The sequence below is a fragment of the Loxodonta africana genome, chromosome 15 (assembly GCF_030014295.1).
Source record: "Loxodonta africana isolate mLoxAfr1 chromosome 15, mLoxAfr1.hap2, whole genome shotgun sequence".
Lineage (NCBI taxonomy): Eukaryota > Metazoa > Chordata > Mammalia > Proboscidea > Elephantidae > Loxodonta > Loxodonta africana.
Genome location: NC_087356.1, coordinates 16,167,834 through 16,184,265, shown reverse-complemented (window position 1 = coordinate 16,184,265; position 16,432 = coordinate 16,167,834). Strand labels below are relative to the sequence as shown.

Below are 16,432 nucleotides of genomic sequence, written 5' to 3'. Positions count from 1 at the left end.
AACTCATAGTGACTCTAGGACAGAGTAGAACTGACCCATAAAGTTTCCTGGGAGCGCCTGGTGGATTGGAACTGCCAGCCTTTTGGTTAGCAGCTAGGCGCTTAACCACAGTGCCACCAGGACTCCTATTTTCCCTATTATTAATATCTTGCATTGCTGTGGTGCATGTGTTAAAATTGACGAACCTACTGATACGTTATCATTAAAGTCCACAGTTTACATTAGGGTTCATTCTTCCTGTCGTACGATTCTGTGGATTTTAGAAAATGCATAACGCCATGTATCCACCACTACATAACTGTCCTAAAAATGCCCTGTGCTTCACCTGTTCATCCCCCACCACTACAACCGAGTTGATTTTAATAAGCAGTTATTGAGGATCTACCGTATACTGTGTACCTGTCCTCTGGCTTTCTGTTCTCATTGCAGAATAATGAGATGTCCCCGTCTGGAGGTTCAGATAGAACTAATGAAAATAGTTCTAAAGAGAAGACCAATTAGAAGATCCTTTTGTTTTAGGGTCAAGGTAGAGTGGCTCATGGAGTCATGAGATTGCATTTGATTAAGCCCTTTTCTCAGGGAGAAAAATTACATATGTAAGGTCATTTAAAAATTGAATTTGAAAGGACTTCACTACCTCTTTGCATTGGGTGTGCTTGCATGTTCAGGCAAGGACTTCACAAGTTCAGAGAGGTTAGCAAACCAGGGTCTTCCATTTACTTTCTTGGGAATACCAATTGCTTTGAGTAGACAGGTCTTCGTGTTTTTCAAACGGTTTTGGCCACAAAAGAAATGCATTTCGTGTTGTAACACAGAACAGCTCTGTGAATGAATGCGCACATACGTGTCAAAGAGACCAAAGTTTCATACAGTAGGACTCACCTATGGGAGATTTGTTCTCTTTTCAATTCGTTTTCATTTTTCAGAAAATGTACTAACTGGATTTCATGACCTACTAGTGAGGGGCGACCCACAGTTTGGAGGACAGCTCTGGTAAATCTTTTATGTTAGAAATGTAAACTCAGCATTTATGTTTAAATGGAAACAAAAAGGATGAAAATGCAGTTAACTTCTTCTCTTCATGGGCTGTAACTTGTGTGTGGACCATTAACATTGAGTGAGGTGATCTGGGCTTAGAGACAGATAATTTTAAAAAGTCCCTCTGTCAGCTGTTCACAGGGCCGTGGGCAGGTAATGTGTTTATCTCGCTAAGAAGGGGAAGTGAAGGGGAGCAGCCAGCTGAGATAACCCAGGGACAGGAGACACAGCCAGTCTTTTCAGAGGTAGATTCTCTTCTCTCCCCTAACATTCAGATGTCTGGTTTTAATGCATTTAACTGAACTTAATATCCACACAAGCAGTTTGAATTATGGAGGCATTTTGCTTTGGAGTAAATTGAATCTCTTTAACATTTACTGAGAAACAGTGTTTCTGAATAATTTTACTGAATCATCGGTGCATTGATTTAGGTATAAGGATTGTGCAACAAGATCTTAGAAAGGTTAACATTTTAATTGATTGCCCTAGGCAATGTCTATTTATTCCTAAACGTTAATATTTAAACATGGGTGGAACTAAAGTCCTTATTGTCAAAAGACAAACCCCTTGCTCACTTTCTTTAATGAAGACACAGTTACTGAACGCCTCAGACACTACAGAACGGATGGTATTGGGGCTTTGCATGTGTGTGAAGCTGACTGGTGAATGTCAGTTGGTGCAGCTTTCAGAGGATTTGCTTGACCACTGAGCGTCGTAGTGGTCGCCAGATGTATAAAAACTAGTGGGTTTTGGCTCCCAGTGTTAATTGCCCACCCCTCCCTGACAGTGTTTGGTGTGCTCCGGTTTCCAAAGAAGGTGCCATTGGGATGAGATACCCCAGTGTAATAGTCTTAAACCTAAGCATTGGTTATCAACTTGTCGATGGTTATACTGCCTGAGCTGATGAATGGACTTTGGCTGTGTCTCTAATTCTGTGTATGCCTTTGTTTTGAGAGCTGTTCTTCGTTTTTATAGCTGGCCAGTTTTTAGTACCACTGAAGGATACAATCTTATCGTGTCCTCATTATAGAACGGAACTAAAAGAGGGTGAGAGGAAAAATGGAAACATTGGTGACGTTCCTTATACCGAATTCTATATTGGGATACTTTTTTTTCCTTCTATGGTATCCTTCCCACTCCCCCAGAAAATCATTAAACTTGAACTTTACTGCCTCTCCCTTGCGGTCTAATACTCATCCATCTGCCACTGGAGGTGTGCATTGTTTTCTGCCTGGCTTGTTTGGGCCATTGGGAGTTTCTTGATGGTTTTGCTTAATTCGAGAAGATGGAAAGGTTGGTGAAGGGGAATCAAAGACGTGATCAGAGCAGACGTGATCCTATCGGTCACTATTTCCAAAGTGTCAGCCCTTGGGTACTTATGTTATCATTGTTCTCTCTAATTCTTTGTGGTTAATAAAATTCAGAAGTGGCTGTAGATAATGAACGAATAATAAAAATGGCAGCATCATAATATGGGAGATTTCTGATTGTGTTCTGAATTGTCTTTTTTAACTGTAGGTAATTGGTACACCTCAGAGACCTGCAGCGCCAAATACTATCGTGGTAGGAAGTCCACACACCCCTAACACACATTTTGTATCACAGAACCAGGCTTCAGACTCCTCACCTTGGTCTGCTGGGTGAGCAATACTCCTCTCAAACTATTAGAATTAACAGAATTGCTTAGAGTTTTAATCCTAAAAGTTCTTCCTTGTGGCCAAATATGTTGTATGATCATGCCGTAGGTCCCCTGTGTAGACTTATTTTTCAGAGCTCTTAATAAAATCGGTCTGTTTGTAATTGGACAAATGTGCCATTCATGTCCAGAGTAGACACAGCTACACTCTCACCTCAGTAAATGAGAAGTCAGGATGGCTGGGAAAACCGTTCTCCTTCAGTAGCGTTTCGGTGCAATTGTTACACTTGAAAGGTTGATCAGTTCTTGGCAGAAGAGGAGGAAGAAGCTGGCTTCATCCACTCAGTGGTAACTTTAAAACTTTGCCTTGTCTGCCCTGGAAAGTAGCAGTTTAGGAAATAAGTATGAACGTGATCACTCTTAAGGCATCTTCATCCATAACTGTAAATTTAACTTTCAAGATGTTAGGGGTTACAGCCCATTCATACCACCCCTCATGGCCCCACCAGAATTGTTACTCAGATCGTTTCTTCCTCTAAAGCAGAGTCTGATGTGAACACTGTTTTATTTTACTTGGTCAGCCGAATATCTTTCCTTAGAAACAAGTAAACAGAAACAAAACAATCAGACCATGTCTCTGTTGGTTATAAAGCAAAAAAATGGCCAGTCTCATTTAGGAAATTTAGCCAATTAGAAACGGAGAGCATTGTTTTTCGTTGAGGTGCTGACTCAAGAAGTTCAGAAATTTGGGTTTACCCTCTCAGTCCCGAAACACTCATAATGTTCTTACAGTTTTGGCACCCATTCTCACGTGGGTCTTCACAGCCTTGTCTAATAGCCTGGGGAAATTGCCACAACGAATTCCTGAGTTTACGCCAAAACTTCCCAGAATTCCTGATGCCGGTGGACATCTTAAAGATGTAGCGTGTAGTGTATTGATCTCTGTGCATCACAGATATAGTATAACCGATCCCCGTATCTTTGACATGTGACGATGCAGGTGTGAGATGTGGCCTCTTAAATGCTCATTTTTCTGACCTTGAAGGGAAAAAACAAAACATTAAACACCCACACTAACAATGTACTATCTCCTTGAATGTAGCTAATTGTCCTATGACTTGGAATAATGAGGAAATCTTGGCCTGATCCTATGAGATCTGTTGCTCCAGTTGGACTTGGGCCCTTTTGGGGGTAGCCTAGTACATCTTTTAGGTAAAAGTGTGTCTTAATTCTAGGTTGGCGCTGAAGAATGCTCATGGCTGTTTATGTTTTCCTTTGTATTTTTGAAGGAAACGCAACAGAAAAGGAGAGAAGAATGGCAAGGGTCTGAGGCATTTTTCAATGAAGGTTTGTGAGAAGGTTCAGAGGAAAGGAACCACTTCATATAACGAAGTGGCAGATGAGTTGGTCGCCGAGTTCAGTGCTGCTGATAACCATATTTTACCAAATGAATCAGTAAGTATATGCTGGGTGGGCTCATGTCAGAGACCAGGCATAGCAGAACTCACCTGCGTTTCATAGCTCACTCTTTTTTTGTTTCTTTGTTTCAAACGTACAGAAAAATTCCAAATACATAGAGCTCTTCCTTCCTGAACCATCTGAGAGTACATTGTTGGTAGGATGTTCCATCAGTCCCAAATGTTTTAGTGTGTACCTGGGTGGTACAAATGGTTAAGTGCTTGGCTGCTAAGCGACAGGTTGGCCGTTCAGATCCACCCAAAGGTGCCTTGGAAGAAAAGCCGGGCAGCGTGCTCCCGAAAGGTCACAACCATGAAAACCCTATGGTGTGTAGCTCTGCTCGAAACACATGGGGTCGCCATGAGTTAGAATCAACTCAGTGGCAACCGGTTTGTCTTTCCTTCAGACAAGGACATTCTCCTGCATAACCACAATATAAGCACTAAAAGTAGGAAATTACTATTGAAACATTACTACAGTCTGATCCTTAAACTCTTCCATTTGTTTTACCAATGGTCCCACTAAATCTTCTCTATAGCGGAAAGTTCCAGTTTAGAATCACATGTTGCAATTAATTGTCGTGTCTTTTCTGTCCCCTCCGATCTGAGATACTTCTCAGTCTTGCCTTGACTTGTATGACCGGGACACTTTTGAAGGTCGTGGGACCGTTGGTTTTGTAGAGTGTCCCTCAGTTTGGGTATGTCTCATGTCTCCTTATGGTGAGACTCAGCTTGAGCATCTTTGGCAGGAACGTCAGGGAAGGGGGCAGATGTCCTCGGTGCATCCCACCAGGTGTGCATGGTCTTGATTAAGGTGGTGTCTGCCAGCCTTCTGCACTGTCAGGTGTCTCCTTTCCACTTCGTAACTAATAAGAATGTATGGGGATTACTTTGAGACTCTACATATTCTGACCCTTATCCTACTTTGCGTTCATTCATTCATTTATACCAAGTACCCAGTGCCGTCGAGTCGATTTCGACTCAAAGCGAACCTATAGGACAGAGTAGAACTGCCCCATAGGGTTTCCAAGGAGCGCCTGGCGGATTTCAACTGCTGACCCTTTGGTTAGCAGGCGTAGCACTTAACCACTATGCCACCAGGGTTTCCCATTCATTTATATCACTATGAATGTACAGCTTCCTATTATATTCTGCTAACCGAAACGGTTGTTTGAACCCACCCAGCGGCTCCATGGGGGAAAGACCTGGTAATCTGTTTCCGTAAAGATTATAGCCAAGAAAGCCCTGTGTGGTTGCTGTGAGCCGAAATCAACTCGACAGCACTTAATAACAGCAGCATTTTTTTCAGTGGCTTCTAATGTGTTTCTCACATTTTTTGTCTTGATGCTCAAAACCAGTACAAATTTGGCCAGTGGGAGCCCGTTTAATCTGGCTTATCTACATACATTGAAAACCATGAGCTCACACTAGTGGCTAAAATTCCAAACCAACACCTCAGGACTCTTTCTAGTTTTCTCCCTTTCCCTATTTATAATTCCCTCTGTGGCAATGAGAAACTTGACTCCCGTTATCTTAAATATATGTACTTATTTGATGGATCAGAGCCCCGGTGGCACAGTGGTTAAAGGTCAGCAGTTCAAATCTACCAGCCACTGTGGAAATCCTATGGGGCAGTTCTACCCTGTCCCATAGGGTCGCTATAGGGCCTTCTGCACAGGTGTCCTCCTTAGGGTCTCCTTGGCCTCTGACACCATGTGCCAGGGTTCAACACCTGCTCTGGGCCTCTGTGGCTCCCCCAGGCACCCACCCTGGGACTGACATCTGCCTTGCTCAGCCCCATCTAGCCTGTAATGTTAGAAGCTGCAGTGATAGGTTTATACCACATAAAATGAATTGCTAAGCCTGTTTGCCTGGTCTAAAACTTAAAATGTTAACCTCCAAGCTGTGTGGGATCTTTTTAGAAGATTAATGCACTGTCTTTGCCAGGCTTATGACCAGAAGAACATAAGACGACGAGTCTACGATGCCTTAAATGTCTTAATGGCCATGAACATCATCTCTAAGGAGAAGAAAGAAATCAAATGGATTGGTTTGCCTACTAACTCGGCTCAGGAATGTCAGAATTTAGAGGTACGCTTGTAACCATTCCGTTTTAGTCATGTCCATGTAAACACCCACCAAAACCAATTCCGTTTAAAACTGGGCTGTTTTGGCTGTCTACACCATTGCTAAATTTTTTAAGGCTGTTTTGCTACATGGTCTCAGGCCATCTGTGCCTAGCTCAGACCGGGTAAACAGATGGATCCAGATTCCTCTTGTAGAGTTGTTTCCCCATGTTTCTCAGTCCTGATCCTAGGCAAAAAGTGAGAAACATTCCTACCACTTTCTTTCCTTCCCTTTTAACGTTGGGAAAGCACACCCAGGCTGACTGAGCTAACTCTGCAAGCCCTCCGCTGTGGGTGGTCGGTGAGGGGGCTGTGGCTCCCAGATTTGGTTTATTATTAAATGCTAGTGTAGGCAAAGTTGACATCCTCTTTTGTGGGATTTTTTTTTTTTTTTAATAGCCATATCCATGGAGTAGGAAGAAAGGGAATAGAAGGGATGGTTTTGAAATCGAATGAAAACTCACCTGTGAATGTTTTATTTTATGTCAATATATATTTACCACAATTAAAAAAAAACAAAACTTACCTGTTTCCCGTAGAACCTACATTCTAGATTTGTCCATTTCTCCACAGTTAGATCCAGGACAAATGTTTTTTGGCAAGAACCTACTGAAGTGATATCATGTTGATAGATGGGTTTTTTTTTTTTTTAATTGTACTTTAGATGAAGTTTACAGAACAAACTAGTTTCTCATTAAACAATTAGTACACGTTTTGTTTTGTGACATTGGTTACCAACCCCACAACGTGTCAACACTCTCGTTTCTCAACCTTGGGTTCCCTATTACCAGCTTTCCTGTCCCCTCCTGCTTTCTAGTCCTTGCTGCTGGGCTGGTGTGCCTTGTTAGTATCGTTTTGTTTTATGGGCCTGTCTAATCCTTGGCTGAAAGGTGAACCTCAGGAGTGACTTCACCACTGAGCAGAAAGAGTGTCCAGGGACCATACTCTCAGGGTTTTTCCAGTCTCTGTCAGGCCAGCAAGACAGGTCTTTTTTTTCGAGTTAGAACTATGTTCTACACTTTCCTCCAGCTCTGTCCAGGACCCTCTACTGTGATCCCTGTCAGAGCAGTCAGTGGTGGTAGCTGGGTACCATCTTAGTTGTGCTGAACTCAGTCTGGTGGAGGCCGTGGTAGTTGTGTCCATTAGTCCTGATATAGGGGTTTTTAAATATGCTATATTAAGCAAATTGTGATGATTTCTTGTATTGGTTTACTTTTGAAGGTAGAGAGACAGAGAAGACTTGAAAGAATAAAACAGAAACAATCTCAACTTCAAGAACTTATTCTACAGGTAATAAATTTTATCTTTGGAAGCAAGTAATTTCCTTTTTTTTTCTTTTACTAACAGCTAGCTCCTCCAGCAGTAATATCTTATAGTTGGAGCTTATACTCCTACACGGTAAATAAAACCTCTACTTTGAGATTTTGAGTGTGAATTTCGTAAGTATTCGTGGAGCACCTTATACGCAGGTGTTGTGAGGGACACAAGGCCCCTGTGCACGTGTTGTCAGGGACACAAGGCCCCTGTGTAAGTGTTGTCAGGGACAGAGGCTCACAAGACATGGGCCTTGTTCCCAGAGAGAGCAAGCGAGAGAGAGAATTTTGTGTGTGAGTGTGAGTATGTGTGTGTGTCTTAATGTTACTGACCACAAAGTGTCTAATTGGTAGAAGGAATGACTTCATGAAAAACGTAGCATTCTTAAAAATTTACTCTGATATGTATTAAGTATGTACTGAGTACCAGGCACTGGACTAAGTGTTTGGGATGAAGTCATGAGCATAATAGAAATGGGTCTTGTCCTTTCGGAGCCTACATTCAAGTGAGTGAGACGGACAGTAAACCAAATAAGACTTGATTAACACTGGTTGAGAAACAAGCAGGATGCTCCGTTAGAGAGTGAATGTGTGCTAGGCCTATAGAGGAGATCTACGGTGTGGTGATGGAGGCCTTGTGGAAACAGAGCATAGCAATTAGAGATTAGAGAGAGGCAGCATCAAAAGCAACTGAGGTCTGATCCTGGGTTTCTGGGGGAAGGGTGGGCCCAGTTAGCAGACTAGAGGGTCAGTAGGAGCAGGCACTTTAGGCTTGGTGACGGGAGCAGCGAAGGGGCAGAAGTTGCTGGGAGCGGTCTGGCAGCAGGCTGAGGTACCTGCTTGAGTGAGTCACCTACACAAAAGAGATATTAGCCACCGTGGGAGTGAGTGGAATCAGGAGGAAGCACACAGAGAGAAGGGAGCTAAGACCAGGGTCTATACTCAGGCGGAAAAGCTAAGGGATAAAAGATTTCAAGGAAGGGGGGCATGGAAGGCCGTTGGATGCACACCTGAAGAAAGGCCAAAAAGAATGTGTGTAGACAGGTGGGACATTTGGGCCGGCTCTCAGCTCTCGCTGTCTCCTGCAGCAGATGGCTGCTTTAGGTGGGGACCAGGGCACTCAGGCTGTAAACCACTGTTGACTTGATTTTACTCCCAGGCAAAGGGGCTTATAGTTAAGGGAGGAGTCTGCTTATTTGCATAAGGAGGTGGCTTATTCAAAACATTGATTACTCTAATTTGCAAATTAAAGATTCATTTAGAAGGATCACCCAGGCTTCAAATATCCTGGGAAAGGTTGGGTGCGCAGTCACTCACAGCTTTGTGTCAGCGTAGCCTGCTGGGATGCTTCCAAGGGGAAGCTCTGGTGGGCTGGAGGGAGATTGTGTGGAGTTGATAACAGGGGGAGAGGATGGGCAGAAGAGCAGACAGGCATAGATTTCCTGGCCCTCCAGACCAGCAGGGGGGAGGGTAGGAATGGGTTGGGCAGTTGTCACCTCCTGGACTCCCAGGGGGAGAACCTGGTGGCATAGTAGTTAAGTACTATGGCTGCTAACCAAAAGGTCAGCAGTACACATCCACCAGGCGCTCCTTGGAAACTCTATGGGGCAGCTCTACTCTGTCCTGTAGGGTCGCGATGAGTCAGAATCGACTTGATGGCAGTGGGTTTGGTTTGGTTTGGGACTCTCAGTTTTCTTCTACTTGGTTGCTCCCCATTAAAATGAATTCTTCTCTTTTTCTTTGTTTCCGTAGCATATTGTAGCTATTTTTTTAAAAAAATCTGAACAATTGATGCCTCTGTCCTACAAGCCATAAGCTCCTGTGGGGCAGATCCTGTGACTATCAGCAGCAGCTTCTTGGGGCCTGGCCCACAGACAGTAGGTGCAGGAGGAGCGGGCGAGGGAGTGAGTGAAGGCAAATTTTCTGGCCTGAAATTAACAGCAAGAAAGTTATGTTCATTGTAAAAACATCCATTTTAGGGCACTGAAGCCTTACCTTTCTAGATTTAGGCCCGTAGGACTCTCCCTGCCCTCTTCTCAAAAGTCTGAAATAAATGACCTCCAAGATAAGTGCAAGTTTACAAGTCTATGTGTCTGTAGGTACAGTAAGCTGGGAAACCTCATGGAGGGGCAGGGGACAGAGGAGGAACGAGGGAGGACAAGCCAGGCAAGGAATTTAACTTTTCTTTTAATTCCTTTTCTTGAAGTATGTTTTTATTTAAACGGTGTGAGTGCTTGCCTATCCCACGTTCTAAATTCTCCTCTGAGTATTTGATTTTTCCGAATGGATTTGTCTACCCAGGCTACTAAGTCTTCCTAATACTAAAGAGGTCACATGAATTAACCAGGTGTCTGCAGCCTCCGAAATGTTCACTAGGATCTCTAAAGGAGAGTTCGGATAACTCCCTGTTGTCTATCTTGTGGGGCTGTGGGGAGGATTATAAAGAACTCCTCGGAGAAAAGGTATTATATTGCTACATAAATGCATCATATCATTGTTCCTACCAGGGGTGACTGATATGATTAGTATGTAAATTGGTTCATCTCGTTTTAGCAAATTGCCTTCAAGAATCTGGTGCAGAGAAACCGCCAGGCAGAGCAGCAAGCCAACCGGCCACCTCCGTCCAACTCCGTCATCCACCTACCGTTTATCATCGTGAACACCAGCAAGAAGACCGTGATCGACTGCAGTATTTCTAATGACAAGTAGGTGGTTCATGGAAAGAGAGAGGCTTTCCATCTGCCCTGTCGTTTCAGCTGTGAGTGTCGCGTCAAAAGTGGAGAAGTGCTGTAGTCAGTCTTGTCAGAAAGACAATAGCACCTCTGGTTAATTTAATTATAAATACCTAACTTATAATTATTAAATGCAGTCTTTTAGTACAATTTGGAGCCGTGGTGACGCAGTGGTTAAGAGCTCGGCTGCTAACCAAAAGGTCAGCAGCTGGAATCCACCACCGCTCCTTGAAAACCCAGTGGGGCAGTTCTGCTCTTACAGGGTCGCTATGAGTTGGAATTGACTCGATGGCAACAAGTTTTGGTTTTTTTTAGTATATAATTAACTTTCAGGTTTATTTCTTATTTCCACGGTTACCCATCTCTTTTTTAAGGAAAACAAAACTTATTAGGATTATTAGTTGGACAATTTTCTTAATAATGCATGAATGCCAGATAGTTACTTAGTATCTGTGATGGAGTGGTGACAGGCAGCCCCAGAGCCTTCATTAGAATATTCCATATACCCGGCGGGGCCAGGTAGTTTCCTAGTTTTCATGCCTATAGTTTGCTAGACAGCAACTTATGATACTGCTGGGATCTGTCATGTCTTTTATTTCTGTGGTTATTCATTTCCTGTAGTTGAAGAAATTTCGTAAAGAGGCACCAGGTAAAAGGGAACCAGAAGGGCTGGGTATGTTCAGGGTGAGTGAGCAGACTCTGCTTCAGGCCCCCTACACTAAGTGTGTGCTGTTGTTCAGCCTCAGAAGTCTTGACGATTGTGCTGTTCTAACTGTGAGCTTTTCCCTTTCAGATTTGAGTATCTGTTTAATTTTGACAACACGTTTGAAATCCATGATGACATAGAAGTATTAAAGCGAATGGGAATGGCTTGTGGCCTAGAATCAGGAAGCTGTTCAGCTGAAGACCTTAAAATGGCAAGAAGTTTGGTACCTAAAGCTCTGGAACCTTATGTGACAGGTCAGTGAAAGCCACCCCGATGGCTGCAGTGTATTTTTTGGCTGGATGCTTATTCCTGGGTTTTCCTCCTAGAGTTATAGAATGCATAGCTCCTCGTTGCTGAGCTTGACTCCACACACTTAGGTACCAGAGCAAATACGACAAAAAGGAGAGAAAGGAGGGAAGGGCTAGACTGACAAAAGGGATGTGGGGGTGACGGAAGAATAGATGGCAGTGGGCTCTGTAGACATGTCAGTGGTCTTAAAGTGGAATACGCAGCAGTCCTCTTTGGTGGCATTACCTGCTGGGGTTTATTGTGGTTTGAGAGTTCAAAGCAGTATTTTGTGGATTTCCCCATGTAGTTTCTATGATGAAGGTGTTAAGAAAAGTTCAGATTTTATCTTCCAGATTTTCTTCAACTGGGGACAAAATTGAAGTTCTTTGAGAAGTGTAACAGGCATGGTGATTCCCCCTCCTCCAGGTAGTCAGTTGGTCACCATAGCAAAGCAACCAAAAAAAAAAAAGCCTTTAAAGGTTATGAAATATTCTGCTCCTGTAAGTGATTTCCTGCTTTGGAGTACGCATGCTAACGTAAAAGTGGGAGGCGTTTCTTTCTAGGAGCTTTTCTTTTGGTCCTGGGCTTTCATCCTGGGAGCTTCCTTAGCTGAGCTGTCAAGGTGCTGGCCGCAGGCTCAAAGGAGAATGTCTTTATGAGAAACGTGCTGTCTCTTTTCTCACGTTTCTCCTGTTGCCCTAAGTTTGTGGTTTGCATTATTCCTGGAGAATCATTGCACTGGCACACGTCAGACAATTTCCCTTTGTAATTGGAGCTTTTCTAAACCTCCCTGGAACACATGAAAACCTGTCCTGAATTTTAATACCATCCAACGAAAACTAGTTTCTTCTCCATTTTTCAGTATCTGGCAACCCTCAGTGATCTGACTTCTTCATGGTACAATTTAAACCCACTGCCTTTTGTCCTGTCCTTGGTGGGAATTAACCCACCGTCTGCTAGACCCATGGTCTCCAAAGTAGAGTACAGGTACTTAAGAGGGTATGTGGGATGATTCTTGGGAAGCAGGAGGAAAGATAACTTGTACGTGTATTATTTTTACCACATCCTTTGATTTCTGTGTTTTGTTTTATAATGTATGTGGTAATATTCGTACAGTAGCACAGGCATACAGCGTAAATAAATGCCATACATATTAAAGATTTCCGTGTCTTTTTAGAAAAAGACTGGTAGGAGATTGTGATTAAAAAAAAAAAAAAGGACTGGAGACTACCACACTAGATGGGGACTGTAAGCTCCATGAGGGCAGGGACCAGGTCTGCTTTCCTTGGCTTTGCACAGCCTGGTACACAGTACACGTTCAGAGAACATCGCCTGAGTGAATCCTCTGACTCGTTCCTCGTGTGTTCAGAGTCTTCCTAAGTTTCCCCATTGCCATGTTGTTTCAGTATCCGTAACTTCAGCCTCCTGAGATTGCCTGCGCGCCTTGTGATATTTTTACATTGTGTGGAGTATGCTTTATTTTGTCTCTCTTTTCAGAAATGGCTCAGGGATCAATCAGCGGTGTATTTGTCACATCATCGGGTTCAACTTCAAATGGCACAAGGCTTTCTGCCAGGTAGCAGCAATTTATGGTTTTATGTAAGAGTGGGTAACGGAACCTGAGCTCTACCGCGTGTTGGGGCTGCAGCTCAGAGTAGTACCCCGAGGGCCGGAGTGCAGGGCTGGCGTGGTGGACACGGGTGGCTAGTTAGGGCAGGCTGTTGGTTGCCAGCGATTCTGTTTTTAACCTCTGCGGTTAGCGTGTCTACCGAGGCAGTGCGAATGTCTCACTTTACAGTCTGAAAGTTCCCTTGATGAATTCCCCAAATTATATAATAGCCTAAATTTCTTAGCTATTTAGAAATTGATTCATGCTGTAAATTCTCAACACTTTTCAGTAAGTGGTTTCTTAATTTTCCTCTCTTCCCCCAAATTCAGAGGTTACTTCAGAAAATGCAGAATTGGAGACATTACACCGGTAGCTTGTCTTCCTGTGTGCAAAGTAGCTTTCTTTTTTTCTTTGTCGGTTAGTTTCTTCCCCCTATAAATTATAATATCTGTGTATTTAAAGAGTTAGCACACAGTAAGCCATCTCTGGGTGGCACAAATGGCTAAGACCTCGACCACTTGCCGAAAGATAGGCAGTTTGAACGCCCCCACAGGTGCCTTGAAAGACAGGTCTGACGATCTGCTTCTAAACGTCACAGCCTCGAAAACCCTGTGGAGCAGTTCTACTCTACACACGTGGATTTGCCGTGAGTTGAATCAACGTGACAACAACAAGCACACAGTAAAATACAGGCAAAACAAAAACATACAAAAAATCCCCATTGCCATTGTGTCGATTCTGACTCATAACAACCGTGTAAGACAGAGTGAAACCGTCCCATAGGGTTGCCGAGGCTGTACATCTTTACAGAAGCAGACTGCCGCGTCTTTCTCCCATGGGGCAGCTGGTGGGTTCAAACCACCAGCCTTCTGGTTAGCAGCCAAGCAATTAACCACTGCACCACCAGGGCTCTTAAAGTAGGGGCAAACATTACTCCAAATCCCACTATTTAGGGATAGCTGTAAATGACATAATGGAATATTTCTTTCCAGTTTTTTTTTTTAAAACGTTAGTTGAGATCACAATGTGTATTGCCTTTTTGCCTACTTTTTAAAAAATTTTAAATTTTTATCATATATATTTTTCTGTAATTAAAGGGGTTTTATTATTTAAATGAAAGTATATTTAATGCTTGGTCTAGCAATTCCACTTTTGGCAGTTCCCCCTAAGAAGACATTTCATATAAGAGCAGAATGATGTCATAGCTAGGTATTTGTCTTAGTGTTTTGAAGATAAATATAAAGTAATTTTAATTTCCTAAATATTAACAGAACAATACTTTATTAACTTTTATATTACATTGTATAATGTTACTTTATGTTCATCTTAAATATTAAAATATTAAACTTAATTTCTTAAGATATATTAGGAGCAATCTATAAGTCCAACAGAATAGGGATTGATTTAATAAATTATAATATGTACATACCTAAAACGGCATACTCTGCAGCCATTGAAAACCATGCTTTGGATTTATATTTGGCATAGACAGAGGCTGCAGGATATTACCATGTGAATCAAACAGGTGAAATGTGATTCATATAAAAGTAAATACAGGTAGTATAGCAGAGTGGTGAGCATGTGGGTTTTGGAGTCAGCTCTGGTTGGGAAGCCAGGCTCTTCAAGCTACAGTTCTCACCCCTAAAAAATGGGACTCATGCTTCACAGATTTGTTATAAGAATCGATGAGATGGTATGTGAATAACATGGCTGGTACAGTGGCTTGCATATAGTAAGCTTTTGATGACCATCAGCTGTCTTTGTTTTTAATTATAGATAACTATATATGTATGTAGAGAAGTTAGCCTATGAAATGTTTAACACTGCTTATCCCAAGAGAGAGAATTTAGGTTTTTTTTTTTTTAAACTTCCATATTCATATAATTCTTCGTATTCAATTTTTCAGAGTGACCACATGTCAGTTTTATAATGAGGAACACAGGATAGCCATTACCACTTCAGAGAAAAACCAGTTTTAATAACATGAGATTATATCTCATGAAGGCACGACAATTTACTTAAGTGTTCCCGTTTGCATTGGACGTTTAGGTGGTTTCCAGTTACAGGAAAAGTCGCCACAAGTAGCTTTTGGCTAAATTTTTTTTACCGTTTTTGATTTGTTTTGCTGGGCTAGATTTCCCAGATGTTGAATTACTCTGTCAAAATGCGTAACATTTCATAGTTTTTATTGCACAGTATGAATAAATACCAAGTAAAATGTATTAAAACATAGGCATATGGCTTTATGTTCATAGAAAAATTTTTGACGTTAGAATACATTGTCAATCTCCGGCCTGTGCGAAGCTTTGTGGTGCAGTCAGCCCTTTAGGGTTCCTGGGATGTATTGCCTAGTCAAAGCAACTCTGTTGACTTAATCATTCCATGCCTTTTAAAACTCACTCTTTCTCAGATAGTTTAGTGGCCACATTCCCAATACAGTGCTGACCCTTTCCTGTGCTGGTAGATTGGAAAGAGTTTAGGTGTTTAGAGACCAGTCTTGCTCATTTTGTGAAAAATAGTTAAAGGCACACAAGTTGGAACTGCAGAGGATGAGGCAGACTGTATTCGAGACTTCTCTTGGGGGTAAATATCTTAGCATTTTTGTTTAATTTCAGTATGTGTTTTCTTCAGCTGTCAATAATCTGTTTCAATGATCTGTGTCTAAGTTTAAATTCCAAGTTGACATGCCCTCAGTGCGTGGCATTTCTTGGAATGCCTTTTCTTGCTCTTCGACTCAAATGCTAAGAAAATCCGAATTGCTTTTGATGATAACCTAAGCAAATTATAATTCATAGTGGAAATGGTGTCTGTCCCATTCCCCCTTCCATTATTACTATCAGTGATCACTTGTTGATTCTATGAGATAATAATGAAACTTCACAGGTACCCAAGTCACCTTGGTAGTCCCCGCTGTTGTGATGGATAAATCAACGGTCTTTTACCAGGATTTCTCAATGTTGACACTGTTGACATTGGGGCTGGATATATCTTTGTTATTGGGAGCCATCCAATGCCTTATGGGATGTTTAGCAGTATCCTTTTCTTCCAATGCCAGTAGCATCCACCGTCCCCAGTTGTGACAACCAAAAATGTCTCCAGATACTGCCAGATATCCCCTGGGGTTGAGAAGTACTGTTTTAGGCTGAGACTCAACAGAAGCATATTAAAAGCTTAGGTAGGTTCTAGAAACCCTACCCAAGGACCAGTTGACTGGGAGGGCCTGGTTGGTGGACAGGGTTCATTCTGCATCTGCCTTTCTGCATGCCCCCACCAGCACTTCTGTGGGGGCACCTCCTGCCCCTTTCTCCCTGTCAAAGGCCAGCTACACTGATTTTCAGCAAACACTTTCACAAATACAAAGCTCTTGGGTCCTTTGAGCTGTTTCTCAAAGTGCAGACTACAGAATACTTGGATCTAAGAATCACCCGAGGGCCTGTTAAAGCTGCAGGGTCTGGGTTCTGCACCAGATACACCAAAAGAACTTGGAGGGCAGGGCCTGGGAACCAGCATTTAAACAAACACATAAA

The 16,432-nt window shown here is 42.6% G+C and overlaps 1 protein-coding gene across 9 annotated transcripts in view; it reads left to right on the top strand.

Moving 5' to 3' along the window:
* The window catches only part of TFDP1 (transcription factor Dp-1), a 123,208-nt gene that overhangs the window by 104,668 nt on the left and 2,108 nt on the right, over positions 1–16,432 (top strand). For 6 of the 9 annotated variants that reach the window (XM_064268621.1, XM_064268622.1, XM_064268626.1 and 3 more), the window contains 8 exons: positions 2,557–2,678; positions 3,964–4,129; positions 6,079–6,222; positions 7,479–7,547; positions 10,124–10,275; positions 11,096–11,262; positions 12,794–12,872; positions 13,504–13,551. In XM_064268621.1, the coding sequence (XP_064124691.1) occupies positions 2,557–2,678; positions 3,964–4,129; positions 6,079–6,222; positions 7,479–7,547; positions 10,124–10,275; positions 11,096–11,262; positions 12,794–12,872; positions 13,504–13,551 (947 nt within the window). The remainder of the gene's footprint in view (positions 1–2,556; positions 2,679–3,963; positions 4,130–6,078; positions 6,223–7,478; positions 7,548–10,123; positions 10,276–11,095; positions 11,263–12,793; positions 12,873–13,503; positions 13,552–16,432) is intronic. The other 3 variants (XM_064268629.1, XM_064268628.1, XM_064268627.1) reach the window with 2 other exon arrangements.